At 26.4% G+C, this 21,771-nt stretch overlaps 1 protein-coding gene across 6 annotated transcripts in view; it reads right to left on the bottom strand.

The window, feature by feature from the left end:
- The window catches only part of LOC129988124 (meiosis regulator and mRNA stability factor 1-like), a 52,529-nt gene extending 34,941 nt beyond the window's left edge, over positions 1-17,588 (bottom strand). For 5 of the 6 annotated variants that reach the window (XM_056096258.1, XM_056096263.1, XM_056096260.1 and 2 more), the window contains exons 1-7: positions 17,460-17,549; positions 15,927-15,973; positions 15,102-15,223; positions 12,348-12,589; positions 11,873-11,990; positions 9,719-9,885; positions 8,226-8,398 (exon numbers count right to left, since the gene is read on the bottom strand). In XM_056096258.1, coding sequence (XP_055952233.1) covers positions 8,226-8,398; positions 9,719-9,885; positions 11,873-11,990; positions 12,348-12,589; positions 15,102-15,144 — 743 coding nt within the window. In that variant the 5' untranslated portion in view covers positions 15,145-15,223; positions 15,927-15,973; positions 17,460-17,549. Of the gene's footprint in view, positions 1-8,225; positions 8,399-9,718; positions 9,886-11,872; positions 11,991-12,347; positions 12,590-15,101; positions 15,224-15,926; positions 15,974-17,459 lie in introns of all 6 variants that reach the window. The other variant, XM_056096259.1, reaches the window with a different exon arrangement.
- Positions 17,589-21,771: the final 4,183 nt, after the last annotated feature.

The following is a 21,771-nucleotide window of genomic DNA, read 5'->3' as shown; positions in this document are numbered from 1 at the left end:
GTCATTGCACAGCCATGGTAGGTTCAAATTTCGAAGTAAAATAACCGGAGATCCAACTTTCAGTCGTAGAAGGTGTGGTGACATGCCTGGCAAATCCAGTGAGTTCAAAAATCTGTTGGATAATTTACAGCTCCGTTAGCATCGCAAACTGTATCGATCAATTTGTATGATACCAAGTCGCCTGGCAACGACTGCTGTATCTTGAAGTTTAAATCATCGACGTTCAAATTTTTCCTGCCAAAATGGCTCTTTCTGCCAGCCACGCATGAATTATGTACGTGCATCGGGAAATATATGGTCAATGAGAGCATTTTGGGAATCAACGATAGTGCAGAAATTAGTGGGCAATTTTATGCATTCAGTATTTTCATAGACAGCAACTTTTCCATCACCGATATCTAACAATTGATCCGAGAATGTGTCAGCAGATGGATCTTGTAGCATTTGGACGCGCGTGTTCATTTTTAGCTGGACTTTTTCAACATTACGTCACAGTGGCGATGATTTCAAGCAAGCACTGATCTCCTCAGTGTACGGTGAACGTGGATAGGAACACCCTAATTACCTAGCGTTGTGAAATATACTTTACGACCTATTCCAGGGGTGTTTGTGGGACCCCAAAAAATCCCCTGAAACTTTTACGGACTTACTACCGACATTTTGGAGTTTCGAGAAGGGGGGGGGAAATGAAAAATTACAATTATGAAGTATTGAATGACCTAATTATAAAAGTTCAACGAATTACTTTTTTTGCAAAATTAATAACCATTAATTTTGCAAAATTAAGACCTTTGAACCCAGGTCACGTGATCGCACATCTGGTCGAACGAAGTCTCTCCCTTTTTTTTCTGCCGCGCCTACTTGCCGAAAAGAATCCAGAAGAGAATGTCCGAGAACCGGGGGAATGAGTCATAACTCGCAATAAGAAAAGAACAAAAAAGAAGTTTTTCCCCCCTTCTCACGCATTATCACTGACTTTGGAGAAAGAAAGGAAAAGTTTTCACCACACACACTGACCTTGCGTTTTCTGCTTTCAAAGCAAACAAAATTACCCAGATCAAAATAAATAATTCATTATTATTCCTACTTCCTTTTGAATGACGATCCCCGGAATTTCCGGGTATCGAAGTTCAAAATCCCCGGAATTCCGGGGTTTCCCCGGAGCACAAACACCCCTGCTATTCTCATACCTACCAAATACACATACAAAATTTCATGAAAATCGATTGAGCCGTTTCGGAGGAGTTCGAACACAAACACCGTGAGATGAGATTATATATATATATATATATATATTTGCATGTGTGCATCAAAATTATCGACACATTTCAACAAACTCAGCCATGAGTAAAGTTGCATGGGATTACTAGAATGCATCCTTAAACATTGTTTTCATTTAAATAAAAAAAATTTTAAAACTGAACCTTATTTTATCATTTATTTCATTCCTAAAAGCGAAAAAGCTGAGTAAGAAATACTAAAAAATTAATTAATTCTATACTGAAAAATCCTTCTTACACCATATAATTTCCAATGTAAATTAATTTAAATAAATTGGGAATCAATATAAAAAAGGAAAAAAAAATATTTTTTGCTATTTTTGGTTCTGTGCAAACAGCAAGAAAAGTTCTAGTTAGTTGAGAGAAGAAAGAAGGGGAGGGGGGGGGAGTTAATAATTTGAAACAGATGCTGAAGTTCTGATTCCACGGCTTTTTTTAAAAGCTATCCAAAACATAATCCAGGAAGACTATGTTAATAAGATTAAAAATCTCAGAAGATTCATATAGTCATAAAATTAAATATAATGTCCTAATAATTAATAAGAAAGAAAATGCTTTTGTATCAAAAATTTAGGTCAAGACTTTCAAAAGATTTAGAAATGCAATGATATTGACAGCACATGTACATGCAAACTAAATTATTACTAACTGCCTTTAACGATCAGCTGTTTGGCAGCCATATTAACAGCAATACTTTTATAACTTCACTATCAACTTTAATGGACATCTTAATACACACTTAATAATAAATTATATTGCACAACAAGCATAGAACATTCAGATTGGTTATCTATGCACACAAAATGGCTAAATTAGTCCATATCGATATATCTCAAAAACGAAATGCAGCTGGCGAACACTGATAGCACATGCAAATATCATGAGCTTTCAAATGAACTAAGAATTGATGATATTGGTTGAATGGATGTGAAAATCTGTCGTAGTCCCCCTCCCATGTACATTGAAATGGCCCTTGAGATTTCTCTTGAAAATGGAAAGAAAAGGGAAGCTGCAAACATATCTAAGAAATATCAGCTTTCAAATGGTGTTTTCTTTCAAAAACTTTCAAATGGCTTAAAAAATTGGTGAAATCAGACCGGCACCTGGTGCTTGAGACAGATTCTTTGATGTTCCCAATTATTTTAAAAAAATCAGAAAATGAGATTTTTTTTTTTTTTTTTTTCCAAATTTTCCTTTACATTAATTTTTACTTTAAATAATTAGCAGCCTAGTTACTGATAACTAGCTAGGCACCTTTTATGGTCAGTTGGTTTGCTGGGATTAATATCTGCTAAAAATTTCAAATTTTTCCTCCGAAAATTTTTACATTTCAAATATTATATAAATATATAATTTACATTATTTCAAAAACTTTGCACCATTCTGTTAATTGTGCTTTATATTTCCCTAATTTTCTGGCTACATCTTTATATAACCAATTATATCACAGGAAAAAGCAATAATATTTAAAAATGGAGGCTTTAAAATTTGTTTTGCAATACTTCTTGGTTCTGAATTAAAACCTTAATTTTGAATACAAAAAAATTATCAAAAAATTTATTAAAAGCATGTGTCATACTGAAACCTACTCATTAGAAAAAATAAGCTGAATCTTCAGAACAATTAGTCACAACAATTAAAAGAAAGTCAAGATGAAATATATTCTTGTAAATAATGCTTAAAATATTTTTAAAATTTTAAAAATAGAAAGAGAAATTATAAGGCAAAAAGGTTTGGTATCAATTAAAATACTTTTTTTTTTTTTTTTAATTTTAAGATGTAAAAATAATTTTTCTACTGTAATATTTTGGGAAATTATCCCGAAAAAAAATGCCAAAATTTTACATAAATTAGGAGTTTTAAATCAATGAAAATACTTTTTTTTTTTAAATTTTAAGATGTAAAAATCATTTTTCTACTGTAATATTTGGGGAAATTATCCCGAAAAAAAAAATGCCAAAATTTTACATAAATTAGTTCTAAATTTTGTATTGTATTAGACATTAAATATTTCATCCAACTTATATCTAAATTAAAGAAAAAAAATTTCAAATTTAAGAGAAAAAAAAATTACCCTTATATAGAAACAGAGAAAAGCAACAGACATGGAGAAAAAATTTAAAATTAACAACATAGTTAAATGAGAAGAAATCACAATATTTGAGAGTTTTTTGTTTTTAAACCTTTAATTGTTGAACAATAAAAAGTTGTAGTAAAAAGAGAAAAAAAAAAAATGCTTTGGTTGCACATATTAAGGAAGTGGGATAGGTATAAGATTAAGTATTCATTTAAATTCTTTTATTAATTATTTCTTAAAAATTTATGTTAGTTTATTTATTTATTGCACAGACATTTGTGTACATAAGCATGCTTACAATATCCATGATGTAAAACATTTGAAGTAAAATATCTCCCATAAGAGCCAATAAAAAACACACTGCTTCTAAGCAATCATGTTGATTAAAGAATTAAGAAATTTTTTAGGAGTAAAACAGAGTTTAAATTAAAAATGATTAGAATATTTTTTCACTCTTTTTTATACTTAATACTATCTTATAAATGTTTTTTTAATGTCTGATATATATATTAAAGTCATTTTTATGTTTATTTTCTGTAAAAATCCTTGTCTTAAGATATTTAGGGAGAAAACATTTTACTTTCCAGAGTTTCAAAATTTTTTTAATACTTTATAAAGCTCAAAAGGAGACTTTCACAATAATAAAATCATTAATTAATTTAGTTCAATACTGGCAAATTTTAAAAATTTATATCTATGAGAAAGACATCCATTTTAACATATCTTTCCATTTATGACAGAAAAGGGATTGAACCCACATTTCAAGCAATGTGAGTTAATTATATACTTTTTATATCAAAGTATTATAAATTGAAGGCATTGTACTTAGTAATAAAGTTAAATATTTATATAAAATATTAATCTTTTATTGATAAAAAATGCATTAAAAATGAGCCACTTTTTTTTAAAAAATCATGGCACATAAAAAAATTTTCTGCATCTATAAAAGTACTAATAAGAAAAAAATTATATTTTGCTGAAAATTTTTAATAATAAAAGTTAAATTTTGTATAAATATCAGGTCTCAATGCAATGAAATCCAAGTGAAAGTTTCCAATATAATCATGATTTTTTTTTGTCCATGCTTGAATATTGCACTTGAATGTTTAACTTAGTCAGACTTCTATAATTTAAAAAAAAAAAAATCCAGATAGAAGGAAAGAAATTAAATCCTATTGCTTCGGAGACAGAACATTTACCTTTGGTAGAGGGGGAAAATATCTATTAGTAGTAATTCTACCACCCACAAGGAAAAGTGTTGACTTATGAAGAATATTTTCTACTCTCCACAAACTGTTATTTCTTAGAAATCTGTTAACATAGCATATTTTAAGTAATTATTTTACAGGCTTTATTTTTTTAATGCATAAAGAAATTGGGTAAAAACTGAATTTATCATTTTTGTTAAAGTCAAAAAAGAAAGCTTTTTAGATACAAAATTTAATAGCGGTAAAACAGCTCGTGACAGATAAATTTGTATTTCAAGAAAGAAAGGGGGGAAAAAATGTCAATGTATGTAGGCTGTTCAATAAAGAATGATAATAAATTAATAAAAATAATCATAGATATAAATTTTCTTATCATTGATGGTCTTTCACAAAATACACTCCATTGCATACAATGGATTTTCCATCCTTCAAATACATGCTGGAAGCAATTTTCTTTTGTCAGGTCTTTAAAAATAATCTCTACAGCTCTCCTGATGACAGAAAAACTTTTCCCAAAGGTGCTATTTCAAATTCAAGGCAAAAATATTCACATGTAGCAAAAATTGGGTAATAAGGAAGATGGGAAATCAAACTGATATATAATTTTGAAAAATACTTGATAGCAGTTCTGACAGTATGGAATTTCACATTATCATAATGTATAATATCCAACTTTTTGTTTTAAAAAAATGACCTTGGAGGACTCTAAATGGATTGCTATAGCATGCTCCAGTTGCAATTGTATGTGGTGATACAACATGCTTTTCTTGAATATCAAAAAATGATACAACCATATTTTTTAAAGCAACTACTCTTGCCTTCAGTATTAATGATGAACACTTTTAACAGAATTTTGATGCTTGCAATGAAGATCACAATAAAGAAGTAATTAACATTAACAGTAATAATTTTTGGAAAAAAAAAAAAAAAAGATTATTTCATAGCCTTGAATTCAGCTTTAAATCTATTTGTTTGGGAATGAATAGTCTCAGCACCCACAGTGTGTAAATCTATGTTGTGGCAGTTTTTATACGAACAATGTACAAATAGTCACATAATGAAATATTTGTACTTTATTTTAGGTCTCTTAATGTAATACAACAAGCTTTCCTCGCAGTACAGTAGTGGTGTTGATGTTTACTTATGTTAGAGCAGTCGCTGGAATACCAGGCCCACTTTCCTTGAAAAACAATTCTCCCCTCCTGTTAAACCATGTTCTAGCTGTGATACAGATTAAGACAAACTGTCTATAAACTTTCTGTAATATCATATATGCTTCAACACTTTATTTTTTCAGCCAAAAAAATAAAAATTTTGAGAGCATATAGCTCACATACCACATTTATTTTTGAAGTAAGTGGAAGTGAACAATACATATTTGTGGGTTGCCAAGATCATAGCATTGATTCAGAAACATAAAACTTCTGATGTCTTTATTTTTTTTATTTTTTTTTTACACATTTAATTTTACATTGCTTGTTTGTTTTCAACTTTTGAATTACCTTGAAAAAATTATGATCTTTCCTTATTGAACAGCCATTACAAACCATTTTGTAAAACTAAAACTAAGCCTAAGAATGATTTTCCTCCTTTCACATTATTTCAAATCCAGTAATTTTAGTTAAATGTTTTCTTTTTGACATTACTGCAAAAATTATTATTATTTCCTTTTTCAACTAAATAGTTATCAAATTGATTTTCAAAAAAGTACAAATAATCCTAAAAAAATACTTCCAAAATTTTTTAATTAACTATTTAATTTAATTTTATAATGCTTAAAGAAAATTTTGTTTTACATCCTTTAAGCAAAATTTTAAAAAAAATATCTGCATTCAAATTATAACAAAGGATATGAAATAAAGTAGAGGAACAGTAGAAGGCAAATGAATAAAAATTTTATAAAATTACTTTCTCATATGATATCATTTAGTTCACCCCAACAGCTATATATTGCATTATGTATAACATCAGACAGTAATTAATGCCACTTATGTAGGCAGCATACAACAAAGCTTAGCATTTCTAATGCAATCAAAATACTACTTCTGAGGCATCATTTTTTTACAAATATGAAAAAGAAATTTGTACCCTCCTTTTCTCACTTGTATTTTGTTAATTGCTCACTGAAGTGCCATATTTTATACAACACATGCATTTTGTCACTTCTGTGATAAACTGTGATATTTTAATCTCATTCAAATACTGGAAAGAGTAAGATAACCTTAATGTTAACCTCTACATATGAATGCAGCTTATCTCGACATGATTGCTAAAGAACATTTCCTCCTCCCTGAAATGAATATTTTTTGCTGAAAATTTCCAGAAAAAAATAATAGGTAATAGACTTTCCCTTCTTTGAAATACAGCTTTAACAGCCATTGAGTGATCAAAAAATACAGTTATTAGTGATAATAAAAGCATATAAAATGGATCAAAACAGAACACTCTCCAATTTAGAATGTAACAAGTTAATATTAGTCTAATTTCAACATTTTAATTATTAATTTTCAAATATCTCACTCAGCACTTTACACATTTTATTAATGCTTTTGCGTTTAAGCTACTTCGATCATATGTCACCCTATCAATTGAGTGGGTTTAGTACATGATTTTTAAAAATGTGAGGAAAATATATATATCCTTTTGATTTTTTTCCCCCATTAGAAATTTCAAACATTTTTATTCATAATGCAGAAAATATTTAAATGCATTAATGAGAAATTGTAGGAAAAAAGTCTTTTTAAAATAAATTGAAATTCTGCACAAATTTCATAAAACAAAAATCTCGCTTCTATTTAAAAAAATTCAAATTATATTTTCAAATTCTATTTAATCTCAATTTTATTTAAAAATCTCAATTCTATTTTAAAAAATGGTAAATCTATTTTAAAAGAATTTTTATGACTAAAAGGTCTAAAAGTTGACTTCAAGAGATTCTCTTCATTTTATTGAAAACATCAAAATGGGTGATATTTAGAATTGATTTTTAAAGTTTTAAAATATATTTACTTTTATATTTGCATTTTAATAGTATAAGGTTAGCAGCAAAATGTTATCTTTTATTTCCCTATATTAATATTTTTTTTCCCTCTCCAACTCTTGCCCTCAAAAAGACAGCAATATTAATTAAATATTTTTAGGAAATAAAATTTGCGTGCCCTCAGAAACAACTTTTAATTTCAATTCTAGAGTACTCTTACAACAACCAACAGATTAAAGTTACATTCGTTGCTTAAAACAGATGTTGAATTTATATAAGATCAGCTGATTAGATAAGAATTAAATTTAATCAATGCATTTTCATATTTGGTAAATATAAAAATCTAAAAATGAACTAGCAAAGCTGGGACAGCGCTACCCCACATTTTTAAAAAAAAAACATAGTAGCATTGATTTCTAACAACATACATTATGAAAAACAAAAAAAAAAAAAAAAGAGATCGCAAAATATAATAAAAATTAATTCATTTAAATCTGCATATTATGGTTTAGAAGGAAAAAGCCTAAAAATTAGAAGATAAGATTATGTTCATAAAATATATATATATATATATATATATATATATATATATATATATATATATATATATATATATATATATATATATATATATATAAAGATTTAAAAGGAAATTATAATATTTTAAGCATTTAACTCACCTTGCAGCAGAATCAGCATTTGCAAATCTAACAATAGCTTTACTTCCATTTACAGATACAACTTTTCCTCCACAGTTGTTAGATAATTTGAGTAATCTGTTTTTTATAAGACCTTCTTTTCTGTTAACAGGTAAATCTGATACTATCAATTCACATGGACGACTATCTACAGACTAGGGAATAAGGGGGGGAATAAATAAATCAACATTTATTACAACAAATATCATACATTACTCAAAAATAAAATATCCTCAATATTTATTAAAACTTAGCTCTAATTTTTAAAAACATAAAATCTTAAAATTTGTAATAATAAAATTTGTAATCTTATAATTTTGTAAATGCTAAATGGCAGCAGAGAGGGAGATGCGTTTTTAAAATGAAGAGATAAAATTAAATTATAAGAAGGATAAACAGAAACAAAAACTAAAAAATTTTCATTAAATCATGTCTGGTTATGAATTAATCATTTGATTATTTAACTAGAGAATTCCATTTAAGAAAATATAAATGAAGTATATTTTGAGTTGCCTGCAGTTTACAATTTCCCATCTCATTTAATAAATGCTGTTTTCTTATTTACTCAACACACTAAAAAAAAAAAAAAAAAAAAAAAAAGACTAACAGGTCAATATATCTAATAAAAATTTATGATATTTTCATACTTTACTGATAGATTTTAAAAGCACGAATTCCATGATAAATTATAATGTATTATTAATGCATTACTTAAAAGAATATCTAAGTTATATTAAATGTCAAATATACTTCCTCCTATATTCACAGAATTTAGAAATTTTGTAAATGCTAAATGGCAGCAGAGAGGGAGATGCGTTTTTAAAATGAAGAGATAAAATTAAATTATAAGAAGGATAAACAGAAACAAAAACTAAAAAATTTTCATTAAATCATGTCTGGTTATGAATTAATCATTTGATTATTTAACTAGAGAATTCCATTTAAGAAAATATAAATGAAGTATATTTTGAGTTGCCTGCAGTTTACAATTTCCCATCTCATTTAATAAATGCTGTTTTCTTATTTACTCAACACACTAAAAAAAAAAAAAAAAAAAAAAAAAAAGACTAACAGGTCAATATTTCTAATAAAAATTTATGATATTTTCATACTTTACTGATAGATTTTAAAAGCATGAATTCCATGATAAATTATAATGTATTATTAATGCATTACTTAAAAGAATATCTAAGTTATTATAAATGTCAAATATACTTCCTCCTATATTCACAGAATTTAGAAATTTTGTAAATGCTAAATGGCAGCAGAGAGGGAGATGCGTTTTTAAAATGAAGAGATAAAATTAAATTATAAGTAGAAAAAGGATATAAAAGGCAGATAAATCTTTTTTCTAAAATGTTTGTTGAAACTTCTTGGAGGGTTCAGAATAATGAAATTCAAAAGCAATGTCACATTAATATAATAAAGTTGATTTCACAAACAAGGACAAAAAGGGTGTCATAAGAATTCCTTACTTTTACAGGACTTCTAACAGGCAAATCTTGAGTTATGGTGGAAAATGTATAATGTTCATGAGCACAGGTAAGAAGTGATGGATGAGCATGACCTCGATGAATTAAAACGATCCTAATGTTATGACGATGACGAAAATCAGATAAATCGGATGCAAAATTTACATCATCTGTAAAGTAAAAAGTATATATATATATATATATATATAATATGCAGATCCCTCAGGTAAAAAGAAAAATTAAGACAAAAATAAAAGACATTTTTAAAATTAATATTGGTGCAGATGCAAACAATTATTTCAACAAACTAATGTATAAAGGCAGTATGAAAGTATAGCATACTTGTAGAATTAAACATGATTTAATACGATAAGAACAAAATTCCCTATTCTTTTACTTTTGATACTGAATCTGCAAGATATCCTTTTTATTACAAAATATTTTTTATTCACTCAATTAAGAACTAGAAACGTACTAAATGTAGAACAAAGATAAAAAGGCTCCATAATAAAAACATTTTTAAAAAAATATATTTTAAAATAATAAAAGAAAACCAATCTCTGACAGTTATAAAATATTTTCTGAATTTCTTTTCCTATCTGATGCTTATTATAACAATATCTTCACTATACATTTATATATATAATACTTTATAGCAGGAAGTACATCTATTTCTAACAACTGTGAATCTAAGATTTTATTTTAACCGACAAGAAATCTGAAAAAAAAAAAGACTAGTCCCATAATATATAATTAGAAGGAAGATCTTTATTAATTTCCCTCTTACTGCCCATTAGTTTCTCTTTACAGACATTTAAAAAAATATATATATGTTTTTTTTATATTTTTTTATACATAAAACATAGAAAGACAAAACATTGTGATCATAAAAAAATTGAATCTTGAGATTTCAATGAATCTCTATGATCAAATTCCATGAATTTAAAAAATAACCATTTTTGGTTTGTGTGTTGGTCTGTCAACTAGCAAAAGATAACTCAAAAATGTAATGATTAGATGAATGAACTCTGCTAATGTGAGTCTATCTATTTTCTTATTTGTGGGTAAGCAAGCAATATCTTAAAAACTACACAAAACAGATGATTGAAATTTAGTGCATGGTTTTATCATCATACTTTCAGATCTATTTTAAATGTTTTATTAAATATATTAATAAGATCAGCAATATGCCTGCCAGTAAATTTTGAGTAATTGAACATAATAATTTAAAAACATAGCAAACTAAATGTACTTAGCATGCTGACTCATCACAAAACTAATTTATATAAACAATATATTTAACCCAAAAGAAAAGCATGCAAAACACATACTCAGTTTTCTTCATTACAGCATGAAATAAAATACTTCATGGTGTTTTAGTGTACAAAAATGTAAGGGGGAAAACACCAATGCTAGTTTATAAGGATTTTGTCTTCTCTTTAAAATATTAGAAATTGCAATTATTTCTTATTACATGAACTCACTTTTTCATTTTTCTGCTTAAACTAATCACACTGTAAGGTTAGAAGAATAAAATTACCCACAAAAATCTAAAACAGTTTAACTATTAGTTAAAAATTTAATGCATTAAAAATTTTAATGATATTTTTAAAAAATTCTGTATTAAATCGTCGATGTATCTTTTGACAGACAGAAATCATTGCCATTTTCCAATGATTTAAAGAAAAGTATATGATATTGCAAAAATGACATTATATCACCAATTGTAAAGACTGCACATTGAAACAATGTAATGGTTCCATATTAAATATGAGAAAAGTAACATGAAGGTTGAAAAAAAGCATTTAACAAAAAAACTAACTGAATGACTTCTAAATATTTCTAGACTTCAAAAATTTAATTGAAAAATAAAAATATATATAATAAAACAGGAAAAATGGAAGCAAATAAATAAATTAGTAATAATAAAAACAAACAAAGATAACATACAAACATAAAATAGAGACATATAACAAATATGCAAAGCTAATAAAATTATTAAGTTGCAAATAAGGTTTGAGTAAGTTGAGTAGTAAAATAAAAAGGTTTATCATCTGTATTATTTTGATAGATTAGAGCACTCACATACATTCAAATCCTATATATAAAAATACAACACTAGATAATTTTTTAAAATAGAATTTTAATGAATAGTACCAGAAATGAGAAGTAATGTGGCTGGGGTACCATGAGTATCTACAAATCGTTTCATGCATTGCTTTAATTTATCATCTGCAGCATTTTTACTAGTTGCACTAATGTGAACAACAGTAACCTGAAAAAAAAAATATGAAATCCAGAAATCAACAGCAGCACATAATACTACTTGAATATGTTACATATAATAAATCTAAATTTTCCGCATTTTCAATTCATAATTGAAATATAGAGGCACATAAAAATAAATATATTTCTTCCTTAAAATAAACAGGACAGAAAAAAAAAATTGGAATAGAAAAACTCCTGAATTTTTATTTGTTACCATTGTTTGTTAAATTAAAAATAAAAAAAAAGACAGCTCATTTACCAGATTTTAAAATAGAACGATAAATTATTTGTCATTAATACAATAATGAAAAAAAAAAAAAAAATGCATTAAACTACTAAAGCATTAAATAAATATATATTTTACCTGTGCAAATAGTAATTCTTGAATAACAACTTTACTTTCTTTATTTATATCACAAACACACATGAATTCAGCTTCCCTATGATCTTTAAAAAATTTTTCTCGGATATTTTGTACAAGAGCAATGGCTGATTTTCCTTTAGGTACTTGACAGTTTTCAATGTCCCAAAATACTCCAATGGGTGGTAGAACATGCAGATTAAGAGCATTTTGGAACCTAGCAGCAATATTACTTTTTGATCCTTCTATAAGTAAAAAAAAAATAATAATAATAATAATAATAATCTTTTACAAAAATTTAGAAAAAAAAAAAAGACTAACGAGCCCGGCTAAAGGGAAAATACCACAATAGCAAACTAATTAATTGCAAAATTTTAAAAGGCATGATACAAATAAATCCAATAAGTTATATAGAGAGTATATAGCTTTATCTTTATACAGAGAACTTAGATACAGGCCGAAGCAAAGGAAGCTACAGCTATGGAAATAATGTCTAATCTCAGTTAATTGGCTGGATGGATAACAATTCCCTGAATGATCGATTTTAACAATTACAAGTTTAACTCAAAAACAATAACAGACAGTGAAAGAAAGGCAACAGCAAAAATAGACATAACCAATTCAATATAAAAAGATTTTCTACGTGTATTAATAATTTAAAAGCTTTGAAATGTATAATCAAATTTATGTCATGAAATTACGAAAAGTAATATGACTTTTAGTACAGATATAAATAATTTTTTAAAAACTAACATTTAATGAAAAAAAAAAAAAAAAAAACTCACTCATTAACAGAATGCCATGAAAAAGAAAAAAACAACATAAAATTAGATGAATTATTTCATGTTAGCATTTAGCTTAAATAAATAGTGTATGTCGAGAGACAATTTATTTTAAATTGGTTATATTCTGTATTTTTGCTACTGCCTATTCATTCATAATTTTTATGATAATTCTCAAATTTCTGTCACCAGGAGTTCTGTGATCAATTTCAGATGACAGCACATACCTACTTAACTATAGATTAACATTTATTTCCATAACTTTATTTTATTCAAGCAAGACTATGGTAAGAAGTATGAAGATTTGATTCTGTGGAAGATCTGTTGTGTATACAGACCTATTGCACTTTAAATCTGAGTAAGATCAAATGAGTTTAAATTAGTATGGAATAGAATTTTGAAGTTTTAGCTCAAAACTCATATTTGTTATCTGACAAAAGTCACTTCTGAAATACTCTCCATGTCACTTTAAAGCATGAGATTTATTGAACTAAATTCCTTTGCGCAAATATAATCTTAGTAAATAAAGATAAAAGTATATACATTTAAAACTTTTGATAATTTTTCACTGTTTTAATAGCAGTTGTAGATAAGTAAAAGTTGATGTGAAATGTCATTTTCCCATTAACATGGAAATCACAACATCACATAAAGTAACTTTATATTGCACAGATAAGAGGAGGGGGAAAAATCAAATTATTCTAATTATTAATAAGAGGAGGAGGGAAAATATTCTTATTGCAACATGTTTAATAAGGAAAATGTCATTTACCTTCTAATTTATGATGAGCTGTATTAATATGCACACACATTCCCCACAACATGCTGATATATTAAATAGATGCTAACAATATTAACAGTAATGTTTTACAAAGAAATTCTTCACTGACTGTTCAAATAAATATTATATTATTCTGAACTAAAGTCTTAATCTAAGCCTAAGGAAAAAAACAACAAATTTTAATGATATAACATATGAAAGAAGTATTCTCAGGATACAGTACATTATATATATATAATCTGATAGACAAATAAAAATAATGTAATATTACAGAAAATATGAAGTTGAGAATAAAATAAATTGTAACTATATAATAACAATAATTAGTAGCTTGTATTAAGGCAGTCTTGAAAAAGCTAAAATGCTTCGCTAAGATAATTGTGATTATAAAGTTCAAAATAAATATCTTAACTCATTATAAAGAAAATGACATGCCAAGTTGGGCATTTAGCTGCTGTGATATAATTATAAAGTTTGGATTATCTTCATGACATCCACACTCACGAGCAGTCCTAAGAATAGAATATCCAACAAATATCTTAATTTCAATTCCTTATATTGTGAATGACTCATAAATGTAGATGATGCAAATAAATAAATAAATAAAAAATTTTAAAAAAATACTATTGTGCTTATTTTTTGAAAAAAAGAAAAATATTACAAATGAATTAAAACAATGAAAGTATAGAAGATTTTTAATATATATCTTAAAATTCTTCAAATATGGAATTTTGCTTAAACTTTGACATAGTCTTTAATATAATACATGAGATACTGTATTGGGAAGATAGGGTAATATTCTTGTAACAGTAACATTTAAATATACTAAATGCAAAAATAAAGAAATTACTATTCTCGACTGACACAATGGTATACAAAAATAAATGCTTCTAATTTTATTTTTACAAATATTGTATGAAAATAACATAAAAATTTGTAGCTGATTATATTGCAACTCAATATTATTTTCTAATTAATAAAAAGGCTCAATTAGATGAGAAAGAAATATACTTTAGATAATGAAATGTTTATGAACTAACAATTAATTGTCATACAATAATAAATCCTTTGATAACTAAAATTTATCTATATTTGCTTAAAAGCATGCAGTGAATACTAAAGTTTACTAATGGCATGCAGTAAATGTGTAAGTACTGAAAATCTATAATGCCATAATAGTGCAATAATACTCACTTGGATCTGTCATAATAGTATGAAACAATATTTCCATTTCCATAAAAATAGTAAGTGATCATTCATTTTTATTCTATATTTTCAATTTCTCACATAATTGTCTGGATACATAAAATAGAGAACTGTTAAAGAAACAAATCACTGTTGAGTAAATTGCAACAAATATAAAGAAATTCAGAAAATAAGAACAAGTAAGGAAAATCAGAAATTTACTTTTTTAAAGTAGATACAATGATGAAAAATAATTCATATTTAATTTTTTTGAATTTTATATAGTAAGATTAAGAAAAGATAAAAAGGAACAAAAGCTTTACAGCTGATTTTTAAATACATACATTATATTATTAAGTAGAAGAGGATATAAATGTTGTAAATTATATTACATAATAAAATACAATTATAAGTAAAATTATCTAATTGCAGACAGGCATTTAAAAAATATTCTGGCTTGACGATAATTCACTATAAAAATCATTTTGAAATTCGATACGATAACCAATAATATTGTGAAATGTAATATATATTTCAAAGAGATTTAAATTACTAATTTTATTATTTTTATCCTATAAAACAGATAGTTTAATTTTTAAAATATGGCGAGCTTACTATGCACTTAACAGAAAAATTAAATTTATAATATATCTTAGTTGGATTACACATATTATATAATAAATTACAACCTTTTGCAATTTTAATATTTTGTATTAAATACAAAATATTAAAATTTTTAAATATTTTTATATGACTATAAAATTTTTTACTATATAAAAACTATATTAGTATTTACTATTTCAAATACTATATTTTTATATTTATATGACTTACTCACAAACAGCAGCAAAATAAATATGGGTTTCAGTAGGCACTTATTCCTAAAGAAAGGATTAAAAATGTGTAAGTATGGGCTTCCTATGACTTATTTCAATGAAATAATCGATGATACAGTCTTGAATAATGAGCATGTTTTGAAGAATCAGAAAAAAATTAACTAATCACAATTTTAATAGTTATTTAAGTAAATTAAGCTTATGTTAATAATTAAAAACAATCAATTTATATAAAAAAAACATTAAAAAAGAAAAACATATTAATTACACATGGATCAAGTCTAGGAGTTCCCCTTGATTATCCATTTCCACATTCAGCTATATAATTTATACACAAACCACTTTGGAATTTATATGATGGAAATATAATTAACAACTCAAGGCACTAGAAGAAAAGATTCAGAATAATTTTCTTCCATATTTTCACGTTAATTTAATATTTTTCTCTCTTCTCTTCTTTCAAAAATCTGATTAATAACTGACACATGTTCATAATTTTTATAAAATATTTGAGGCACTAATTTTAATATATTAAGCATCAAATTTAAGTAGTATTTATGGAATTTATCATCTTTTTATACTTTTTAACTTTATACACTGTAAATCTATATAAAAATAATAACAAAATTACAGAGGGTTTTTAATAAAATTTCACATGGCTGTTTTATTCATTAAAAGCCCAATACCAAATAATCCCACATGAAATTCTATTTTTTAAGCAAATATGCAATTGTTTAAAACTAAATATAAAAAGTATTTGATCTTTAACAAATGATTAAACCAGTCAATAAACAATGTGACAAATTTTTTTACAGGATAACTTGGTGTTTTTTTTTTTTTTTTTAATGATGATTAAAATTAAAATTTTTAAAAATGATGAGTATAATTTTTTCCTTCTTGATCTAATCTTTTAATAAAATGTTAATTTATTTAATTTACGTTTTTTTTTTGCATACTTATAAATTGCATTAATAACAATCCAATCGATGTTTTTGTGTCCGTCGCTGAGATTAATATTTATCATAAAAGAAATCAGATTAGCAGAAATATTCATGTTTTTATAAGCTATGATAAAAAAAAATTAAATACATTTTATGCATAAAAATGTTTGAATTTTATAGATAGTAATGAATTTCAACATTCATAAAACTGAATCGGAATGTGTGTGAAAGCGAATATTAAACAAAAAATCATAGGAAAAAATTAAATAAAAAGCGGCATCATGTAAAAATGTTCTACACCTTCACCTGACACGACCTTTCATTTTTTTTTTTATACTAAGCGTAAACTTTTTTATTACGGAATAGCAGTAACAAATTAGATTCTAAAGAAACGTTTAATGAAGCATACAAATACTCTAACCTGATCTTTAGGAAAAAAATATAATTTAATAAAAAAAGAGATAAAAAATTCACGGTAAAAAGATAATATTAGAAATAAAAATTTTATTTCGCTGAAATACAGAAATAGTAAATAAACCATTTATTGACCTTACAAAAAATACCAATTTTTAAAAATTACAAAAACTTACGATTCCTGCATCGATGTTTATAAACCAACAGAAGTTTGAATGAATGATTTCAATATTTGATTATAAAAAATAACAAATGTATTCCATCATACACCAATGCCAGAGTCGTAATGGATATTTTAAAACTTCAGTGAACGACAAAGCGGCTTGACACTTAACATACTCTTTCTTTCTCTAATGTCATACTAGAACTAAGAAGAGTCACGTGATACATGGGAAATTCATCGAGTATTTTAAATTTTGTAACTATTGCGTTTCTGAATATACTTTATGAAATAAAGCTTAGGAAGAGAAAATCCTAAGGTGAACACCACTTCATCTTCTCTCATAATCTAATAATGTGACCTTATCGGATTTTCGACAAATTTCATGAATTGCTATACATATGCATGTACGCAACAAATTTTCGACAGAATCTGAGCACAAGTGAGATGAGTACTTAGGCTATTTAAGAATCTAAGAAATTTCCCAGTTTTGAATCTTTATTAAAATATAAAAGTTAATAAATTTCAAAAAAAAATCTAAATTGCTTTAGGTTAGCTAAGGTTCGATGTACTTATATTCGTAGGGTATTTTAAATTAAGACTACAAAGAAACTTATTCAATTTAAAATATCCAACAAGCTAAACTATTTAAACTAAGGCCAGGAAAAGCGTGGGAGTGTATATATAAAATATTTACTTAGAGGGCGTTTCACGAAAATTCCAACTTTCTATTCAACCAGCAACAAACAATGAAAATTGATTAAAAGTTTATTTTAATTGTGATTAAAGCTGCAATGGAATTTAGATGCGAATGATTTCAAAACAGCATATTTTTATCTTCTCTCACTTAATTAGTTTCAGATAATTTAATTATTCTATGGAAAGTAATGACATAAAATCTTAAAAACAAGATGAAATCTTAATTATTTTTTTACATGCTTGTATGTTTTCGTATTCTCTACCAGAATAGTCTTTAGTCGATTGGATAAATTTCTTTCAAAACAACCCAACACTAATTCTTTAAGTGAAGTTGAAATTATTCAAATTAAGATCAAGTGTAGTTTCAATTTCAGAACATTTGTTTTTTTTATTTTTCTATGCATTTTAATATTTTTCTGATTTTTCTATATTTTTATTTTTTTGCAGATCAATTAAATCCATTTTACTTTTCTTATTTTCCATACAGTAAACAAATAGCAAATGTTATCTGTTCCAACAATATAAATAGCGGGGTTGCTTTAACAAAGTATGTTGCTTTTAGGAGAGAAAGAATTCTCAGAATTTTCTTTTCTTCATTGTAAGTACCGCAATTTCGTTTGATAATAGCAATTTTTGAAAATAAAAAATTCTAAACGAAATTTAAACGTTTTTTTAAGGTAAAAATTTTATTAATAAAGGATTTGTTCTTTATTGGCATAAACCATTACATTTTTGTTTCAGATGATTTAAAATGAAATAATTGCTAAATTTTCTTTAAATATTCAGATATAGAAAAATTTGATGGAAATTTGATGTATAGAAATATATTGATGTTTACCATTTTTTACTGGAAATGCAATTTAAGAAAGATTTTAAAAAATACATGAACAGTTCAATAAATACGATTTTGAATTATTCTTAAATTGCTTTAATTGGCATAAAAGAAATATGCAACTATTTAATTTCTCCTGATATAAAACTCATTGAATGAAGAAGATTTTGAGAGATTACGAAACATTTTTTAATATAAATTTCATTTCCTATATTAATTTTTATCATAATATATATTCCTAAAATAAATTATTAAAGAAAACTTTATTAATTTGACATAAAACCATATGCATTCATTGCACAATACAGTTACAATTCTTACTTCAATATAAAAAAAGTAAATATTAAAAAATATATTAAAAGTGAATATTTGCTTTAGTTACTAACATTTATCAAAGTAATGTATAACAAAAACTTTACACCTTAACATGTTATAATTATCTAAAAGTTAATTCTTTCTTTTCAAATTTTTATTCTAAAAATTTTCTCATATCTTTATTTATTTTAATTTTCAAAGAAATTGATAAGCAGTAAAGTTGAGTGAGCTATATTTAAGCATTAAAATATCCTCAGTCTCAAGATGACGAAGTCAAAGATTTAAGCTGAGTTAGTGCAGTAGCTTGGGGATTAAAGCACCCGAGGGCAAGTCTGACTCCTAGCTCATAGGAAGATTACGCTTACACACTCACTTTCACACACCTCATTGATAGAACACAGGGAAGAGAACAATCATGCCCGAATCAGGATTCGAACACGGGACACCCAGATCACGAGGAAGACAGATTCTGCCCCTAGACCAGAATGTCAGTTTTTTTTTTTTTTTTTCAAGTGAAATGTCAGTATTTATTGAACATTCAAAACATTGATATTATATTCAGAAAGACTGAAAATAATCCTATCCTGGAAACCTTTAACAACAGGAATCCTATAATTTGATGATGCCTTTGTATTGCAAGACCTGTGAAAAAGAGGTTGGAAGTAGACTGATCCTACCAGATTATTGACAAGGGAAATGCATTTGACATTTTTTATATCATTTTAAATTTTGATTAAAGAAACCTTTTGATCTATTACTGATATTAGATAGTGGGACAGAAAAAATGCAGCATTCCTTTTATTAAATCCTGAAATTAGTGTGTCACTGAAAAAGAATACTATGAATCAGGAAATGATTTCCACATTAAAACTGCTTTGAAGAATTATTATGGCAGTAGAACTTTGTTAATTCAACCTTTTTAAATAAAGTTTTTGAAATTTCACTTTCCAGTGCATTGAATTCCCTAATATGTTGGAATATTGTCTGTATTTCCAATTTGTTTTATTCAGCTCAAAATCGAGAATAGAAATAGTAAATTCATTTTCTATATGTTCCTCTATTGTTTATTTTAGTTAATGTCTGTATTTTGCCATGTCAGTGATCATGAATGAATAACTTTTTGAGATCTTTAATTCACCTGCACACTTAATACTTATAATATATTTTTAAAAAATCTCAATTCATGAGATTTTTATAAATTTAAGTATTTAATGTATATTAAGCATAAAATTATTTTATTTACATTATTAAAAATACTATTAAAATCAGGAAAAATATCAAATATTACTTTATTCAGTAAAATTTTATTATTTACTCTTCTTACAAGGAATGGAGGAATTCTTGGGCCTAAATGAGAGGGAAAAAAGTAGTGAATTGATTGTGATGAGGTTTATTTTTTTATGTTCAGCTATATTATATTAATTTACATATATACTAGATGCATCTGATAATTTGAAAAGTACTGTTCGGGATATTATGAACATCAATATGATATCCAAATCATGTTCCATTTCTTATTCTAAGTTTCTGGCCTCAAAGAGAATCTGGTACAAAGATTTTAAGATTACAAAAATACAAACAATGAAGTCTGTTATTATACAGGGTGTTTCATAAATGATGGGAGTAACTTTAAGGGGTGATAGTACACATCAAGACGAGTAATAGTAAATAGGAAACCAAGTGTCCCAAACGTCTTCCGAAGGAGATAGGCGCCATCAAAGTTTAGGACCCTAAATTTCAAATGATGATAAAAAACGGAAAAATGGATCGATTCATTTACGGTTTTCGATAAAATCATTCTTTAAATTAGTATTTTCTTTAAAAAGATTTTTAAAGACAAAGTTTAAAAAATGCCGATAGAGGGCGCTCTAGACTTTGGAGTACCGAACAACTACTTTTAACCAGTATTTTTTTTATTTTGTTAAATGTTTACTAAAGCTTAGACTTTAACTTAAATTTCGAGCGCAAAATTGAAACCATCGGGAGCGGTTAAGTGGCGCAAATTCAACCGCGTTCAGGGGGTTAAATTTTAAACGCTTGTATCTAATGAGCAAAATAATAAATGATGAAGCAAACTTTAATAGTTGATAGTAAAACACTAGAACAAACAACATTCATCAAAGAAACCATAGTCGTAATTTTAACTCGAAGGTGATAGAGGGCGCTGAAAGATTTCGTTTTAAGAGACAAAAAAGAAAACAAAGAGCATTTACGTTATAAAAAAAAGTTTAATTATAAATGATTACAATAGCTGTTCGAAACACTGACCATTAGAGGTGATGCATGCGGTACAACGGCGAAGGGATTCACGAACCTTCTGAAACACGCCAGGAGTATCGCGCACCTCCCCTGCAGCGGCCGAAAGTCTGGTGACGAGTTCTTCTGCAGATTCGATAGGAGTCTCATACTCTTCAGGTGCCCCCACAAAAAGAAATCCAGGTATGAAAGATCGGGCGATTGCGCTGGCCAAGGGACAGGACAA

Source organism: Argiope bruennichi, chromosome 10 (genome assembly GCF_947563725.1).
Source record: "Argiope bruennichi chromosome 10, qqArgBrue1.1, whole genome shotgun sequence".
NCBI classification, from domain to species: domain Eukaryota; kingdom Metazoa; phylum Arthropoda; class Arachnida; order Araneae; family Araneidae; genus Argiope; species Argiope bruennichi.
This window is presented reverse-complemented; position numbering and strand designations above follow the sequence as displayed.